This window comes from Opisthocomus hoazin, chromosome 1 (genome assembly GCF_030867145.1).
Source record: "Opisthocomus hoazin isolate bOpiHoa1 chromosome 1, bOpiHoa1.hap1, whole genome shotgun sequence".
NCBI lineage: Eukaryota > Metazoa > Chordata > Aves > Opisthocomiformes > Opisthocomidae > Opisthocomus > Opisthocomus hoazin.
In genome coordinates, this window is record NC_134414.1 from 22917035 (window position 1) to 22937432 (window position 20398).

The 20398-nt window shown below is 35.0% G+C and overlaps 1 protein-coding gene across 7 annotated transcripts in view; it reads right to left on the reverse strand.

The window, feature by feature from the left end:
• Positions 1–20398, reverse strand: part of PSPC1 (paraspeckle component 1) — a 68504-nt gene that overhangs the window by 21489 nt on the left and 26617 nt on the right. Inside the window, exons 7-9 of one of the 7 annotated variants that reach the window (XM_075418788.1) lie at positions 15205–15262; positions 11197–11366; positions 7429–7895 (exon numbers count right to left, since the gene is read on the reverse strand). The exons of the other annotated variants lie outside the window; for them this stretch is intronic. Of the exons in view, the coding sequence (XP_075274903.1) occupies positions 7710–7895; positions 11197–11366; positions 15205–15262 (414 nt within the window). The 3' untranslated portion in view covers positions 7429–7709. Of the gene's footprint in view, positions 1–7428; positions 7896–11196; positions 11367–15204; positions 15263–20398 lie in introns of those variants that run through there. 7 annotated transcript variants of the gene reach the window in all.

Here is a 20398-nt window from a genome sequence, read left to right on the forward strand (position 1 = left end):
GTACTATCTGGCACAGCTCTGCTTCTGAAAATGTCAGATATGGAACTGCTACTGATACAATGCTGGAAGTTCTAGAAGCACAATGCACCACATTGGAACAAAACTGAAGATGAACTACTGTTTCATTATTAAACTTTTCCTTCTGTGAGTTCTGGAAAAGGTTTTTGATTTGAAGACGACAAACTGGAGCTGCAGCTTACCTTTCCATGCTCCATCCCTTAAAAGTGGAACATTATATATGTAACAATGGAGTGCTATTGTATCAAAGAGTGAAGAATGTTAGCATTTTAAAAGACAATACTTCCCATCTTTGCAACTGCAGTTTACATATTTTCTTCCAAGAAAAACTACATGTGAATACTCTTGCTTCTCTAAAGCAACTGTGTATGTCATCTTTCCTGGAGAAATCATGAAGGACACTATTTTGCTTATTTTACTGGCTTGCATGTAACCTTCTTGGCAACTGCAGAAAGTGAACAGACAGATCAAACTCACATATAATTTGTCTCAACATATTAGTGTATGTTTTTTCTTCATCACTTCAAATACATGTCCTCTTGGGCCAACTACCACTATGAATAAAAAACACAACCATGCTATTCAGGCATCTAAAGCCCTAAACACATTTCTTACCTATTCATGCTAAGCGATGTACTTCTTAAAAGTACTGAAAAGTCATCCAAACTCACTTAGTAAGAACATATACAAAACTACGTTCTCTATGTGGCATGTAGATAAAGTACAAACTAACCTATATCCATACAGTTATGAATCGTCTTGCTCTACTGCCCACTCCTTCCACACTGAAATGAGCAGAACTGGTAATTTTCACTGGGTTTCTTTTATTCTGCTCACTGCATGGGCACAGGGCTGCAAGGGGAGCACAAAGCAGGCAGGAAGCAGGACCAAGCAGCAAGCAGGGCAAAGGGCTATTCTATCTGCAGCAATGCATGTATGGAATTATTTTAAAAATGCACACAAAGATTTCAAAATTTCCATTAGCATACAAATATTTAAAACATTGGTAAGCAGCTTGAAAGACCACTTCCAGCTGGCCATTCAAATACTGCATTCTACAGTACTGCAATAGCTGGTTTATGAAGGGTTTTTTCCAGCAATTTTATACTAGATAAACATATTTGAAGCTTAGTAAAAGCACTGCAGAATAAATCCTTTTATAGCAAGTAATGAACAGTAATGGAGCTGTTAAAAAGAGAAACACATTAAAATGCCTAAAGCATCAAGAACAAACAGCTGCAAAAAGAATTACAATAAATCCGTGTGGCTTCTACATCTTTTCAGATTTATTAAATTTTTATTACATTTCCGTTTCCAACTTGCTTAAGTGTATGTGGTTATTTAAAGTGGGAAAGCCTGTTCTGCTGGGGTGGGGTGTTGTTTTGGTGTTTGTTTTTTCTTTCAAATATTCACTGAGAATAAAATTACTTTCCCTTTCACATATATAAAAACTGATTACAGTGAAATTAAGGGAAAAAACTAACAAAAATACCTTAATCCTATCCCGTAACTGCTAATATTCACTGCTTTGTTTTCCTTTACACCATCTTCTGTTTAGTGCTTCTCTGGCTATGACACACAGGTGTCAGACTGGATTCTCACTGGCTTGATGAGAGGCTAACCATCTTAAAATCAGCTGATTCATACTTACGACGTGTACGCTGTACACAGTTGCCACAGAAATCAAGTCCTACAGAAAAATTTCATAACAGCAACACAGAATAAACATCTCCACCTGCAGTGACCCCACCCTACATCCCATGAATGTTAAAATTTTTAGAACATGAATTCTTTTCAGTTTTTCTAATATTCCTTGCCCATCCACACAACACTAAACTCAAAGTTTAAAAAAATCAAACATTAATGTAACTGGTATTTCCATGTTTTTGATTAGTTTGTGGTTTTCACATGTAACAAGCTTTTAAGTAATTTTTGTGAATCTGCTGTAGATATAAAATTAAACCACATTCCTCCTATTTTTATTATGTTACTTTATTCCCCCTCCCCCCATCTTTTTTCAATTTATCTACAGGACTCTTCACAGTTGTTCCTGTTCAAGATTCTATGCAATTTTTTTTTAACTGACAAATTAAAGGCAAGAACAGTATCTTTATTCTCACTGTGGTTCTTCCAAGTCAAGCAATCAACGTCCCGCATACAGTTAGCATGTAAATTCAACCAAATTATACAGTTATGCTTTACAGAAATTGATATAAAAGCACACTAGTAGAACTATCAACATTAGCTCTAGACAAACCATTTACAAAAAAAAAAAGAAAAACCTTATCAACATGCAGTAACACAGTGAAGTTCCTTTTGAATCTCATACCTCTTACTATGAGCACTTTGTCCTTTATTTGAGGGACCACATACAAATCCAGTGGTAAGTTTTTACCCACACTTGTAAAGATTTATTTTTTCTTTTAATGTGATTTGGGTATAAAATAATCATTATATGCAAGCAGTTTTTTAAAATGGTTTTACCTATAAGTATTCTATTCATATCTATGAATTTAAACTTTCCTGAATAGTTCCTTCAATTAGGAAAAAATGCTGTTCTGAAGTGCTTTTCTAAAGAAACCCATCTCTTACTGCTTTTAGAAGTCAGGCTGAAGTTATTAATACAAATACCTCCAAATTTCAATTATATTAATTGTCATAGTAGTTTAAGGAAGTTCAAGATGGAAAAGACCTATTAAATCTATTTCACTGAGAATGAACACATTGAGGGCTTGTTTCCATGCATTTAAAATCATCAAAAGTATTGTTTTCATGAAAACTTAACGTGCAGTTTATCTATTCTACAACTCGCATTACAGACATGGATAACTTAAATTTGGTAAATTTCAGTATTTCATGGATTACTGTGAAAACAAACTTGAAACGCCTACTGCTATGATTTTTAAAATATTTACAGAGAAAAACCAAAAACTATTAACAAGACAGATTTCTTCATGACAGCAAAGTGCCAAATTGCCGAGACCACCTAGTAAGACTGAGTATATTTTACAGTATATCCCAGAGGAAACAAAAAGCCAATCCAATACAAAAAATTACACCTGACATTAAGTATTGCAAGTTTTTAGTCACTCCTTCTATTAAGTTCTCACATATCATTGAATGGATTTAAAAAACAAATGCTTTTGGGATAATACAGTCCAACATTTGCCAATAAACTAGTACTGAACAGCTAGTAATCTAAAGAAGTAATGTCCAACCTCTGTATTTTCCACAGGCCATGCTCATTCCCTCCTCACTATTCAAGAATCAAGAACGCTTGGACTGATACTCCCTCAGGCTAGAAGTGACCTAACAGACCAAGGAAAGTACCAAACCCCAGGATGGTTCTGCATCTTAATGACAGCACAGTGCCCAAATTAATAAATTCAGGGCTCCTGAGAAGAAAACTAAATGGCATCTGAAATGTGCTCTCTCAAGCCCCCCAGTCTTGGCCCCAAGTGCAAGCTAAAAAGAGATGCTGGATGCAGGCTCTGTAAAACTGCCCATGGATACACACCACTAAGTCTCAGGAATGGGATTGAGAATCCATTCACATTTGCAGTCCAATGTAAACTGATCCCATGAGTTGCCACCCAGCCTTCCCTGCCAGTGCAATAGTTAAATTACAGTTTATTTTGATTTGTCTTCACTGAGAAGGGAAGAATTATGATCCAGCCTGTTATAGGAAAAATTATATATTAAGAAGCTAAAAATTAGTTTCCACGACATGCTTAAGTAAAATGAGCTTCATGCCATCAGAGCACACCACTCATTTGCTGAGCATCTCACCTCAAAGCATATTCTCCCTTCAAAAGGCCTATGAGGTTTTGTTTTTCACTTGAGAATCTTCCTTTAGATGAGTTATTTCAGCATTTTGAACCAAGTTATCTTGAGGTAAATTGTGATCATTTAACAATCAGTACTTCATAAAAGTCAACGCATTTGTATTTAGCATCTTTTAAAAGAATTTGTGATTATAGATTAAACTATTTTTCAACTAAAAAAATCTGGAATCGAAAGTGGAAAAGGGGAAAATTAGTTTGGTGTAACATTTTAAAATATGACAGCATACTTTAGATCAGAATGCTCCTCAATGAATGCATAATATAAAATCCTATTGGATTATGGCTAAAATTAAATTAATCTAAGAGCTCATATTGTCTTCTTGTCATTTATGCTAAACTTTTGTTCCAACAAGAGTCTCCAGTTTATCGTATCTTTATGTCCAATTGGATAAAATAGATGCGGACAATAAATAAAATAACTGGAGGTCAGGAATTTTCTTTCTAGGTAATCCACAGTAATTTATAAGTATCTTTCTTAGGAAACAAATACAGTTAAGTATCTGAATCGCCACCACACTTCCCAAGATATCAATGTGCTTTATCTAATGAGCACACTAGACAGAACTACAAAGAAATTAATTCACAACCAAAATGAATGTTATTAAGTGCCAAACAGCTCTGCTTCAAATGACTGAGGGGATAAATGCAAATACAGTTAGACAAGCTGGATTCTGGTCGTGGTGTGTTTTCTTTTACTTAAATGGAATAGTAAGGCTTTGCTATCTTTAAGTATTAAAATTATCTTGTCACATTGAAATTAAGCAGTTTAGACTCAAATCTCAGGAATAATGCAAAAACTCAGTGAGTACAACCAAAAGTAAGTGCATTGTAGTAGTCAATTTCATACCCTTTCCAAGCTTATTTGTTTTACCACAGCATACAGCAGAAAGAGTCAGAACATCACTGTCCTTTCTAGTCAAACAGACTAAAGACAGTTAAAACCTTAAGTATGCAGAAAAAATGATAAACTGATCAGCCAGATAAGCAACAAGAAAAACTGATCAATTCCAGCACACGGACAGTGTGAAGATGTTGCTTGGCCAGATCTGTATACCCTTTTCAGTAACCAAATTAGGACCATCCCTTTTCTAACAAAATTCTGTGTTTATCATATAGCTAGTCAGTTGCTACCACAGATGGCAAAACAAAAATCACTGCATTTACCATTGAGCTGTACACAACCAACAGAGCCAGGCAGCCCTAAGAAAGCTTTTGTTAAGAGCAGAATTTGGCAGCCTATCATCAGCTACAAAAGGAATTGTTCATGAAATCTTGAAGGTGTGCCCAAATTCACCATATCAGTATTTATTTTTTAGGACTTTAAGGCTTAGTTCATGCATATTTAAAAAGAGATTACACAACCTTCTGCAGTAAGGACAGCAGACAAATTCACTGCTACCATGCAGCAGAGCCATCCAACCTAAATGATTCTATGATTTTCTAAGGGTAGCTCACAACTGTCGGATGAAAATCACTAATATTAATTAAAATCAGCAATAACTTCAATAACTTTCAACTCTGCTTGCTAGAAAAAATGCAGTGCAACAAACACGCACTTAAAATAGCATGAGGCTGGCAAGGAAAGAATGAACCACTTTTAGCATACTTGGTATGTTTAATGTACTTTCGAAACATACACAGATACTACAAGGATGAGGGTGTAAATATCTGAACAAATACACAGGAGTTAGCCAAAAGGCCTGAATGACACAGCCTTTTCCTTTGAAAAACTGAGCAGACCTCTTGACTCTAGTTCAAGTTATATTTAAAACATGTTCCCTTTACAACTTTACAGTTTAGAATTATCAGTTCACACCTGTACTTTCTCAATCCCCATTAAAAAAATGTCATGTACAAGGACAGAAAAGATGAGACAGAAGTTATCTATTATTTAGACATCTTACTAGACATTGATGTAAACTGCATTTTTTTCAACCTAATGCAGTACACCAAAGCAGAGAGCTTAAGTGGTTGCCACAGGAAAACACTAGTTTACAGCTAGGAAAAAAACAGCAATTTTCCCAAATGCTGAGTTTTAGCAATAGTGTGCTAAGCAAAACCAGTTGCAGGTTTTTTTTGAAGAACAAATGCTGTAATGTGATACATGTATCAGATAGGTGAAAGAGTATTTTAGACTTCAAACCTAACTCACTATTGCATTACAACTCTAAAGTGTAGCATGTATCTCCAGCTGAGAAAAAAATGGCAACATCAAAGACAGTCTAGAGGAAAACGCTCAGTAGTTACAGATGTGACAAGTGAGGACCTACATATATGGTTGAGTTCTGAATTGTATGAAAACAATCTCTATCTTAAGCTGCATAACACTGGCAATTTAAACAACAGTGCACTTCAAAAATGCCAGCAATGTTGCAATTTTCCCATTATCCATTTGCTCACAATTCAATTCACCAAGACCATCCCTGCTATATTAAGAAGTAACATATACATGCTCTCTCTGCTGCCTGCATCCCATGCTTTGAGCTATATACATACCATTCCGATCTAATTAGAGCATCATGTTCTCACAAATCAGTTATCAATCAATTTAGTATCACTATTCACGCAGATAAATTTTAGCAATTTCTATTTCTGAAAACGCGACTGAAGTGATAAAAACAGAACACATATTTTACACCTATCTTGCACAGGAAAAAAGCAATAGCAAACAAAAATATCCTTGCTTACTTTCTTGCCAGGAATAGAATCAATAGGCCTTTTCCATCATCTTCCATGACTGACAAAATCTGAATCATAAGCTTCCTAACAACTTTATCATTACTTTTATCTTGACTCAATCAGCAAATCTAGACTGAGTTGTATTGGAAACAGGTATTTTTCAAATTCACCATTCTGTAAAACAGTTATCAGAAATACTCTTGTGCAATCCTTCTAAATGCATATTACTCTAAGTGAACAATTATTTTAACTGGAGAACATGTGTTTGCCTCCTAATTAAACAGTTAATCATTGGTAACAGAATTGATTCTATTCAAACCAACCACTGGGGGAAACATATAATGATGATTACACAGTGGAAGGCTTTAAATCAGCTTGCACAACTGTCTCCTTCCTTGCAATGGCAAGATACTTCAACGATCAGTAGAACACACAGATGTCACAACAATTTTTCTTCTATAGAAGTATGATTTAGGTAAACTAATTTGTATTATTATTAATAAAGCATACATATAGATTCCTTTTCCAAAGTTGTGTCCGTCCCCCCCACCCCCAGTTAAATCTTCCAATAATTTGAGTAACAGATATACTCTGTTGATAAGCCTATTGTGACTAAGTTTGCAAAGGGAGACTGAGTTACAAGGACATAGTATCCTTGAGAACACTTTGTTTAAAACTTGGAGCTCAAAGTCGAAACATACAAAAGCAGTTGCGATATAAATTGTTCACAGTATGTACTGCAACATGCAGTTTAACTAAACAGATTCACTGTTGAGAATGGAAATCCACACATAGTAGAAACTACATGAGAATGAAAATGATGCCACTTATAATTAAGCATAAAATTATTCTCACTCAGTAATAACATTCCCAAAATCCTTTCAAGTGATTTTTATATTTTATTGTGATCAGATAACTGCACGTTTTACAGCATAGTCACACATTGAATTTCGCTAGTCACAAACACATTGCCTTACACAATGATCTGCATCATTTCTGCTCTATACTACAAAGCCTATGACTGAATACAAAAAAAGTTTTACAAAAGAAACTGTTTTAAAGACTACAATAACAATAAAACCGTTTCCAGATAACAGCTAAAATTATAAAGGCATATCACTGTATATTTCTACTGGAATTTCTAAACAGTAAGGAATGAAGTAAGTTTTAGTATCTGCGACGCTTGTTAGGTCCTTCAAAGTTGCCCCCTGGGTTTCCTCTACCAAAGCCACCAGGTCCACCACTCACGGCACCTACACCACTCATTGGTGGCTGAGGAGTTTCAGAGCCCGTTCTACTAACCAGAGGTGAACCCATCTGTGATGGACCTCCTTGAGGGAATCTCTCATTATGCTAATACAAGTCCATTTGGAACATGCCAAATGTGAGTTACAATAAAAACCACAAGTGATGTTGTCATGAAGTTCAGCAGATAGTCCAGCAGAATCAGGATCACACATAGAGGGAAGAAAGGAGCAATTCAATTAGTTATTATGGAAAAAGAGCTGAAAATTAAAGAGTGCTAATGTTATGCTCCAATTTTGTAAAGTAAATACTTCAATTTTTAATTAAGACCAACTCTGGTACTGAATGTAAATTCATCCTTTGAAGCATATCTGAAGCAATACATATTCTCTATGTAACAGAAGAGACAGCACACAATTTTATACGTGAGCCCTCTTCTGCCTTACATACGAACTATAATGCTTCTCAAACAAATTAGACACAGAAATATTGTCAAACTAGGAAAAACAAAAACCAGCTTTTGTATTTCTGGAGACTTCGGGTTTATTCTTTCAATAGCAATATAACCTGAAGACTTAGACACACACATACCTGTGGATATTTCAGTCCATACTACCTGGAGTCAGTCTTTTGTATGGCACTTTAGGAATCTTTAGACTCTTAAAACCCAGTCGAAATAAACTGACACAACTAGTGACAAAATGCATAACTAGACTACACTTAGTTTAAAAAACCTTGATAGATATATATATATCTCTAAAGCTTAACCTGAAATATCAATATAAGATGAAAATGCAGTTAATGTTCCACATTTATTTTCCTTAGTTCTGTGCCTAATGTTAACCAAGGTGTATGTGCTTACAGATTTATTTGGCTATAGCAACTGAGACCTTAAACAGAAAACATGCATCTGAGCACTTAATAGTTCAGAATTTAAGCAAGTTTTTTTAAAATAGAACCCCACACGAAATTTAAAACATCAACCGAACATAACATAAACCATTAAAAACGTAGATACATGGTACAATCAGGTCTTGAAATCACTCATCATTCACCTGTTGAGAACAGTTACACTTTCAGAAGAAATTCCTTCTGCAGAGAGATCTACCTTACTGCCCAGGTATTCAGAGTCCAACAAGAACACTCAAGACTAGCACTTCATCTGTATGACCGAATCGGAGAAGAAATCTTCTGGAAGTCTAACTCCAGTAATATCAGTAGAGCTCAACAGTTTTGAAGTCTCCTAATTCATATCTATATTATTTAAAAACAGCATTATATCCATATAGATAAAAATATTTGCAACTTAGATCTTGGCTATATATACATGCATTTTTTAAAATTTGACACTGAATAAGAAAAAAGTTACTTCAACAACTGCATGAAGATCTACTACTGCCCCAAAGAACCTTAAAATCTGCAGCACTGGTTAAAAAATGTTAAAAGAATTATCTTTAACTCTTTTCATCTTGTTAGCAATCGACATGAATTTCAACAAATAGCTTATCACATACTCCTGATCATTTTTATCATTTGACTTCTGGACAAAAAGTTAAGTCCTCTTTCCAACAAGGACCACTCTGTCCAGCCAACAAGAAAACTGCAGTAATTAACCAGCTACAATACAGTATTGGGAGAAAAAAAGCTTTTTTTAAAATGTTGTGTTCAAAGATAATCTATTTCTCCAATTCTCCCCAAAAAAGACTTCAGAAGAACGTTAAATTTAATAAAAGAAAACTGTATTTCTGATCTATAAAGCATATTCTCCATTTCTCTAAGTGGAAACTGAAATTAACTCTTACAGTGTTTTAGCAGACAGTCCTCAAAGTATGTCTAAAGCGTCTTTCCAACAGCAGCAAAAATACAATAAGGCTATGTCCTTCTGTAGGGGCCTGCCCCCCAAATTAAAAACCTTGAAAGTCCAAAATGAAGGAAAAAAAGGTATCTAAATTGTCCTTCAGTAGTATGCAGAAGAAAATGGAAGTAAAAAAAAGTTTTTTTTAAAAACATGCATTTTGACGTGCCAGTATATTCACTACATTTCCATATCTGGAATGGCTTTTTGTAGAAAAACAACCATTTGAGATAGGTACTATGATTTACGATACCATGTTCTTTTCCTGACACCTCTTCTTAACTGTCTATATAATCACAAGAGAATGTTCCCAAGGTGACCAGTAACACTGTGGTCTTCAGCAAAAGCATCTCTGAAAACAGTATTCTGTGAAAAGCACCCCCACACACACCTTGTGAGACATGACACAAGTGATAAAATAAGCTGCTTCCTACAATGTGAAGTGAGATCCTTTCCTTCCAACTGGTAAAGACCAGACTCTTCACATATTTTTTTGCTCAACATCTCATTTTCCTCTAAGGAACAAAGGATTTTGTCCAAACTTCATTATACAGATTGCTCAATCGCAAACAGATACTGTTGAGAAGGCATATATAAAAAAAATACAGGTACAAAATGCTTCTGTGTTCCAATAAAGCTGTAACAGAATCACTGTTTATACTATATAGCCCTTTATATCACACCACCACTAGAACATTCCCAAATAATTACTTACAGAATAATACTGAAAAATACGTAAAAATCAGATTAAAAATTATATAGTTGTTTCTCTACATAAGGCATTACAGCTAGGAAAATTGACTGGCTACGAGAACACAGCAAAAATGGCTAGTGCTTTAACTGCATCCCAGTGGCATATCTGCTCTTGATAAAAAATTACAGATGTACACAAGACATTCTCTACCACTCTTGGCAACTGAGCAATATTATTTTTCCTGTATTGATGAGAGAGTTCTCCCTGACAACTGTTGGCATATTTATTTTCTAAATCATGTAACTATTGTCATAATCTCATGCTTTCAACACTGTTATAAATACAAAAAAACACTGAAGTTGCTTTAAAAAAATTAAATCGTTTACACAAAGATATCTTCACACTACATCCATTCCAACATTTAACTGTTCATCAAAAGCCCCAACAAGCTAATACACAGAATTTAGTTTCACAAAAGACAAAACAGCAAATGCCTAAATTTACAGATTACTTTGATATATTGTTCATTCTTCATTTCAAAGTGATTTCCTTCTACCAATGAGTTTTTCATGACAGGTCATACATGCAGTTTTGCCACAAATGCTGTACATTCTAATCTCAATTTAAAGTCTCGTTACTGATCAAAGAACTCACCCGGTTCCTAAGGGAAGTAGGATTTTCATAGTAGTATCAAATAAAGATTTCCCTTCTGTGTCAAATTATTTGCATGAACAAATTTTATCAATTACTTTTAACAGATTCGTAACATGTTCTTACTCAGTGTGAAAATACCTTTGGTAACAAAAAAGGGCCATGAGACATGACAGCTATTCAAAGTAATTAAATTTGTGATACGTTACCACTGTTCCATTATCTGGCATCATTGGTGTTCCCATATTTGCAGCTCCTTCTGGTCCCATGGAAGGACCAGGACCCATTGCAGGGCCAGGTAAAGTTCCTCTGTTGCTCATATTCATACCCATCATTGGAGGAGGGCCTTGGTTACCAGCAGGTGCTGGGCTAAACGCATCTATGCAAAACAATCTACACTTAGAGCTGTCCTATCTTAATTTTACAAGAATAAACAAACACTTTACATATTTAAAAAGCCAAATGTACAAGACTTCCAATACTTGAAATAAAAAAAAAATCATTCTTTGAGACTGTACATTTATCTCAATCATCTGCTTTTAAACAGATTTTCATTAATTCCTATTAATTTGCATTACATAATCTGCCTCGTGTATTTGAAAATCCTGAACTTTACAGCTAAATATAGCTGTATGGTTTCTGCGCAGGAACTGAAGTGTTCATACAGCATATATATATATATATATGCAGCATACACCACAAATTAGCAAAAATCTCAAGTGATTTTTCAGTAGTTGGCAGCTATAAGGCAATTTGGTTCTTAGAAGATCATAACATATTAGACACATATTTGCAAGAACTGTTCTACCAGTATTATATCAATTCTATATAGTGTTACGGTCTATTAGTCTAATGTCTAAAAGCAATATCAAAGATGGTATTAAACTTTACACTAATTACTTGTAATATGGCACAAATAAATCTTGCTATTAAATGTAATTTATTATGGTAAAAGTACAAGAAAACTAAGGGCAGTTTTGTTAGAACTGAAAGTGACAGAACAGTCTCCTCCAAAATTCTGATTCACAGTGAGAGGTAGAAGAAAAGCTTAAAATTGTCTTTTGAGGAGATCACTTAGCTAGTATATTGAGCTAGGAAACTCCACTCTGCCAGTACACACTAAAGTACTGAACAGGTAGGTAAAATTGCCTTCGTAACATTTTCTCATGTTGTTATAAGAAAGAAAAAAGTCTGATTATATAAATCATTTACATCTGCTACTATGCAATATCATCAGCTTTAAGACTGGTGGTGATGCTTTTTTTTTTCCCCACACAATGATAAACCACGCTTTTTTCCAGCCAAAATCATGCATCCAGATTTGACAATGGAAGACAACATGCCTTCGGAATCTAGCCCGTGTTTCAAGTCACGACAACATACACGAACATCAGGAAATCTGACGTTGCTAGACTAATAAACTTGTTATTTTTCTTCAAAAGATCAACCTCTCATCACAACTGTAACTTCTTTAGTAATGAATATATAAATGTACATCATTGTAAGCAGGTCATTTAGCACAGATACTGTACTATCACTACCTACAAGTACGCAAAACTGCATCTTTATTACCTGCTCTGAGCAGACATATCACAGCAGTCAGTGAAACCACTGCATCCAAAATACTGCTGCTAGAATTGCAGACCTGGGCTTGATAATACATGTTATGCCAACTGCAAGCTGCTTAGCAAAAACAATCTTTGCAACACAATAGCACACGTAAAGTGCTACACAAGTTTATCTGAAGTAACAGAGAAAAATCTTGTAATTTTGAAAAGCAGAACTCATTTGAGCTTAGTAATGAGAAACTTCCAAGACCTCCCCTATGACACTGAGCCAATACAAAAGTAAGCAGTCAGGTGCTTCCTACCTACCCACAAGCATGATTATTAGTTCATGCAGCAAGGTAGGATGACTGTGCTACACTTCAAGATAATTACATCTGAATATGCCCTAAAACTGTTATTTAGTGTCCATTCAGTGACTAAATATGGAAGGAAAAGGAGAAGTCTGAACTGCCAATATAAGGAAAAACCTTTATTTTCAGAGGCTAGAAGGACTCTGCAGGGCTATCATGACAGCAGTGCTTTGTGCTGGTAGTAGTGCCATTAACCACATGCAGCCAGCGCTCAATTATCTGTCCAGGTTCAGCAACAGATGGAAAGCAGTCCTAAGTGTTCAGGCCACAACACAGACACTGAAAAAATGTATTTTTCTGCAATCTGGAGGGCTGAAAAAGTACAGTCTAAGTGTCCAAACTGCACATGCCAAGGTCTGGCACAGCAGCAAAACCATACAGAGAGAGTTCCCCAATAAATCTTTTTCTTCCACATTGAGGAGTTTCAGCTGCACTTAGCATTACAGATCCAGTTAAGTGACATGACTGAGGCACACAGACCCTTCCCAGAACTTGTTTGCAGCAGAAAAAAAATGCAGAACTGCGCAGTCCCGCACAAGTCAGCCCAACACTAATTAAATCAATCACAGAGGTACTTTGCTTTCTATTAACATTATCATGCAGGTATTTCCACTACTGAAGATACTCCAGCTCCCTCCTGTATCACATGATGAAAAGTCACAAATGGCACTGGTAAAGGCCAGTTAAAAATAAAGTTAGAATTTCAACAGAAATGTTGAGAAAGGATGCTAACATCAACAATTAAAATGTCTGCTGCAGGGTTTTGGGATGTGGTTTTTTTTGGTTGTAGTGGTGGGTTGTTAACAGGCTGGGAAAAAAAAAACCAAACACTCTACAGTGAGCTAACCTAAAATTCAGATACTGTGGCAACAAACACTATCTTTACTATGGATATTTTTCCCTTTTTAAAACAGCAGCTCACTGTCACTATAACTTCTTTTGGAATTACACATTTATTTCTAAAAGCATTTGTATCAAGTTTAAAATCAAGTCATAGCACAAAGCTTATAAAGCAAGACTATGATAAATACCACTGTTAAGCATTACAACTTGACTAGAAAAGGGCTGTAAACTGATTGCTATACATATTTAAAATCGGTACATAAAAAGTGTATCTTGCAGATCTGGACAACTGGCACAGTATCAATATTTACAAAGTCTCCTGATTCAATGAAATTTTCACATAGACTGAAGTAATATGCAAAAGTACAACAATAACATGAAAAAATCTAGTTACCATTTATGCTTCAGCTCATTATTTGTAGATAATCTCACAATGTCTTCCTTTAGAATTTTTTTTAAAGCTCTTCATCTTCACTGAAAGGAAAACCCTATTCCTATTTTGCAGCTATAAATGTGTCTCAATTAGAAAATGCAAGGAAATGGTGAATAATGTATTTTAAAATCTGGGCTGAGCAGATTCATTAGTCTATAAATTCACACTACTCAAAAGGTCGAGCAATAATGTTTACCAAGTTTTGTACATATTTTCAAATTTAAAATACGTAACAATAGTGTTAGCTTTCCTTTAAATTATCATCTTAATTTATTTTAAATGACCATCAGGAAGCTTCCAAGAGATGTATATCAACAATTAATCTAGTTTAGTAAGATTTGGTTTTCTTATAAAGAAATATTCTATGTTTCAGTCTTGTTTAAAAGCAGATATACTGGATAAGTAAATTCCAAATTGTTTTAAGCCTAGATATAGAGAGCAAGCACCAATTATTAAGAATGTAATTTTTCTAGACTTCACAGTAAGTTTTTAGCAGTGATAGAATTTTAAGTAACAAAAATGAACTAAGAATATTTGCAAATACAGACTTGCAGTAAATTAGTAGAACACCAACCAAATCATTCATTAATCTTGTGTCAGGTACATCAACAAGAACTTACCAATTTTAAGCTCTACATAGTTTCACTGCATGCAATTACAGTCCCAACTTCCCTGAACAGGTAGGTAGTCCCTCCAAAAGAATTACCAGACACTTGCTGAACAGAAAACTACTCTTTTTTATCAAAAAATTTCTCAAGCATCACCTTTCCCTGCCTTTTTGTTTCTCTTAACTTGCACATCAAGTTTTTCTCCCACAGGCAGTCAAAACAATAACAAAGATATACTTTGGAGAAAAAAAAACCAGCTGTTTGGAACAAAAATTGTGAGGGGTTTTTATTTCCCAATACTGTTTACTCGTTTTTACTAGTAGTTGTCAGTAATTAATAGTGCTTGAGTAACATGTACAGTCCCAAAGAAAAAGAAATTTTACATGACAGAAGCCTTTTTCCTTCAGATCCCTACCTCCCATGTTTATTGCTCCACGAGGACCCATATCACCCATTCTCATTTCCTGTTCTCTCTGAAAGTAAACATAATTTTCATGGTCAACCTATCATTCTTAGAACTTAAAACATTCCAATTTACTCCATGAAAATAAAAATTTCCAAGTTTCAAAATTTTCCATTGATTACAAAAACGTACAAGGAACAAAGTTAACTATACTCCCGTTTTTATAAAGTCAAAGTAATAATAAATTCAATACAGCAATGCTGTACATTTTTGCATAATGCTAAAGGTTAAATATCACAAGTTTCACTTATCAGATGCAGTGAAGTTTCCAAGTAGTCATGTGATCAACTGCAAATTAATCTGTCTTACACATTGTTTTTCATTAATGAGAAGCATATTTACATTTTAACTGTAAATAAAGAGGTCTTATTACAGAATTGCCTAAAGGCCATGGTTCAGTAATACAGTCAATCTGGCTTCATGACTCAAAAACGCTTGTGTTGATTGGAAATCAAGCTCTGATGTGTTATATTATAGCACATAAACTAAATCTGCCAGTTCATCTCTCTTCAAATAGTTTTGACATAACTTGGTGGTGATACATATTTTGATAAATGATACCATGCTATTGCTATGTCAGTTCAGACACTGATCATCCTTTTGAAACCAGCATAAAATGTAGTATCAACATAAACTATGTAACTGCATTTAAAGTACACAGACAAATAACATGACAAACTGATCCAGATTCAGTTGATCACTCATCCAACAGCAAGAGTTCTGACATTACTGATCATGAACCACGGCCTGCTGTGAAATAATACTCAAAAGATAGTACCCAGAGTGGGAAAAATCATCACTTAGGGGAAAACAAAGTAAATCTATCACAGATAATTCCAAGGTATTTTAGTATTGTTGTTTACATCAAAAGGATGAAATAGAAACAAATTCACAGTACAAAATGAAACTAATGAAACAGACCAAAAATTTTTTCTCATAAATTTTCTGCAAGAATGTTAATGTATATTTCACAAGTGAACACACATGTGCTGAGAATAAGCATATGCAAAAAAAATTTACCTGATTCTGAAAATCATTTCACTTATGACTTAAGAGCGTAAGTTCAGATGCACTTTGAAAACAATTCCATATACTAGGAAACTGAACCAGCCTTGCTAAAATCAACCTTTAAAATTAAATGCTAACCAAGTCAAAATACATTCATAGTATTTTTAGTTTCACAACTCCTTTTCATTCAATCACATCCGGGTTGCCAAACACGAGTCTTCTATCTTCACACACTTAAAGCAGCAGACACCTCCATTTGACAGAACCGAGTCAGTTGTTTTGTAAAAACACCCTGGTTTGGGAAAATGTCGTAAGATACATGACAAAAGGCTCTCAGGTCAGTAACTGTTTCTTGTAACTCATGCTAACCTAGAAAATGTACTTAACATAGGAAAATTCTACACTATTTTCAAAAGAATATGGCTTAGTGTGGAGAAAAAGCGAGGCCTTGTAACTGAAGGACACAGGCAGGTTTTCAGGTCCAGCTATGAAAGGCCACTGACAAACACACTAAGGAGGACCTCTTCTGACCCTAGAACCAACGTTCAACTTTTATAACCGAACATCCAACTACTTTGTCAGACCTTTCACAGTAATGTCAACTGACATTTTAAATAAAATCAGCAGCCCTGTTAGAATCACTCATACCCATAAACTGATACCAATAAGATAGCCACAAAATCAGTATATAACATTGTTGATACTAGCCTGCTTTTACACCTCAGCCCTGACATGAAGAAGTGGAAGGAAAAGTGGTGTATCATCCCTAACATCAGTCTCTGGCCCAAGATGGTAGAAAAACACTGTGGCAATCAGTTTACATCAATCAGACTCTGCATGCACGCATGCCTGCATACATGCATGTGTGAAAACAAGACATGTTACAAACAGCTGTGAGATACTCTTCAGCTACAAGGGAAAGTACCAGATTTTCAATTACTGCACATACTTACTTGATGCATCTCAGGTTCAACTGCAAGCTGGGGTTTTTTTGTTTGTTTTTTTTGTTTTTGTTGGTTTAGGGGTTTTGTTTAATGTCAAATGTGCCATATAAGGCAGGGCTGAGTACAACATCATCTAGGTAACAATGTTAAGCACAGAGCAATAAAGCTGTACTAGTTACTAGAACTCGTTTTCTTTGCAAAGGACAGAGGCATTGGCAAGCTGTAACATACACTTTATTTAAAAAAAGCACACTACACATCCTCCTAGCAATAAGTCACTGTTTCTCAGCTTCAAATGCTACCAGTCTTCCGTTAACAAGAAGTACAAGGGAAGAGAGGGCCAGAACCTGCAGTTTTTGTTTTTTTAGTCTAGTCTAACCTTTGTAACAAAACCCAAGTAATTACTTGCCATTTTGTAGCTTTAACTTCGGTGTTGAATTATTACCATATAAAAAAACATTACAGCTATAGACTCAAGATCCATAAATGGGCCTTATGATCTCTGTTGCTTGTTAACCTACCAACATGCCTACAAGAACTATTATTATTCCTGCTGTTGCATGTTCACAACTTACCACGTTCTTTCACATTTTCAGCACAGGGAAATTATTCTGTACGGTTAACACAGAATTTGCAAATTTAGGATAAATCCCCTGTCAGAGAACATACTCAATTTCAAATGTTAACTGATAGCATGTATCATTAATGTAATTAAATGCTTGACATACTAACTATAAAAACACGTACTTAAATAATTTGTCGAAACCTGTATTTGCAGGAGTCCAGGTGATAATAAAAATTCAGTCCTATCCCACACAAATCACGTCCTAGACAGCTATTTACTATGTGAGCATAAACAAGCTACTGCAGGTAAGTTAGGTCAACGCAACATGGGTTTTGCTCAAAATACAACAGAGAAAGGAATACCAACACACAGTTAAGACAGAGCAGCTGAATCAGTGCTGGCTGATAGTCCAGCCCACCCAAGAGCTTAGTTCTTGGATACTCAAGCCCTTTGCAGAACATAACAATGATAGCGTTATCTTCTCAGAGCTTCTTTTCCTCGCTATGCAACTGCCCATTCTTCTGTTGAGTAGCAGCCTGCTTCAGCCCCTTACCTGAAGCCACCCGTAACTTCCCACAACAGGGAGTTAAAATCGAGCAGAGAGAGAGGAGGGCTTAACTTTTACTAGAGAAATGTGTGGGGAGGCGATTAAGAACCTCCGGAGTCGCCCGGTACCTGGGAAAACAACTTAAACTGTAAGAGAACAATAAAAACGGATAATGTGCAATTACAGGGAGAAAAGAAAGCCATAAGACAAAGAATGGGTAGTAAAGTGTAATTTAAGCTTTACGAAGATTTAAAAAAAAAAAAAATCTAAAACAAAAAAAAAAAGGAAGCAAACAAAGAATATGTTATTGTAAAACGACAATTCTTCACACAACTCAAAAGAAAGCTTTCCAAATTACTTCCGTTGCAGGACTCTTGTAAAATACTTCAGAATTCAGTAATGTAAACAAACCTCAAAGAGGTCTGATTCAAGTAATCTGCTTGTAGATAAAACTGCTATGATGGCAACTATAGCATTATACTTGCTAATTGCTTTAGATACAAGACTTAAAAATTGTATTTCCTCACAATTCCAACTCCTTTCAATGTCAACTGTAAAAATTAGATCTACACAAAAACACTGAATACACCCCGTTTTCAAATTACATACATATTGTACATTTAATACAGTACGGATTCTCCCCTTTTTAGAAGTATTAGAAACAAGATTTCTTGAGCATTTGAGGTATATCATGCCCCATGTTCTTACACCTCAATCACCATTGATACCAGTAGACTAAGTATACAGAGAACTGTCAAAAAGATCCTTCATGTTTTTAAAAATACATTAGTATATTTTCAAATTCACTCTATAAAACCATGAAACTAACAGTTTGGAAAATACACCTAAGAATTTATACAGGAGAAGGTATCAGATGCAACTCCATTCTCACACTGAAAATAAAAATACAAGTAGTTATAAAACTGGGGGTTTTTTAAACTGACAAATCAATACTACTTTCTTCCCCCAGAACAGGTCTTGCAATTGCAGCGGCCTGAAGAAAATACAAAATCTTGTCTCCAAATGATGCAATATTCACGATTACAAAACTGTCCAAAAAAAATGGAATAAATATGGCATGGAATATTTTAGAAAAGCAAAAAAAAAGTATCAACAAATATTAAGGTGACAGATCATAGAGTTTTCTTCAAATGTTTGTAGCCAGGAGATGTACTCCAAATTAACACAGGACTATTCACTCACCTTTCAGCTAAGGAATGGTGACCAAAATAACATGCTAAGACACAGCATCAAAAAAAAAAAAAGAACACTTATCCCATAAACTTAAACTTGAACATTAAAATCAGTAACTTTAATTAGCACTTTATCTCGATCACATGTGCAGAGCAAAATGTAATTCACTCAGCTGTTGATTCTCACCTGTTTTCATTAACACAGAAACAGAATTCTATTCTCTAGCAGAAGAGATTTGTATTTGTCAATATAGGTAAGACATTTCTGTACCTCTTTCTAGAAACTCATTACTCCCTTCTAGAGTGGTTTATTTCATTAAGGTCTTTCTAGAAAAGAAAAAATATTTCCAAAGGCCTCTCCAGGAGGCATAAATCCCTTACACAAAATTGTAATTTACTGAGAGAGACCTGTATTTTAAAACCATAAATCATCCAAGCAGTTAAAATTGCTAGTCTGGCAGTCAAAACAAGAATTTGGGGGATACTTTTGATTGAGCCTTATTTGTCTTTTCCTCAGAATATTCTACTATTTGAATCCAATTACTAGCTTACAGAAAGTTAAGCTGCCAGCAAAGAGTTAATGTAATAAAACCCTTCTCTTCCACCCACCACTCAACACCTTTCCCTCTGGTTTATCCAAGTTCCAGTATCCCAAACCAATTTATTTTACTGCATCACATCCAGTAATACTAAATAATTTTAAATGAAAAATACTGATCTTCTTTCAAAATCCAAGATTTCTGTGTGTTCCTAAGCACTGCAACCTAAACACAGAGCTAACCCCTCCACTGAGATGGGCATCATACCAGATGATTCCAGAGATCTCTTCCAGCCTAAACTACTTAGGAATTCTACAAACTGAATGACAGCTTTGGAAAAAAGTAAGCTC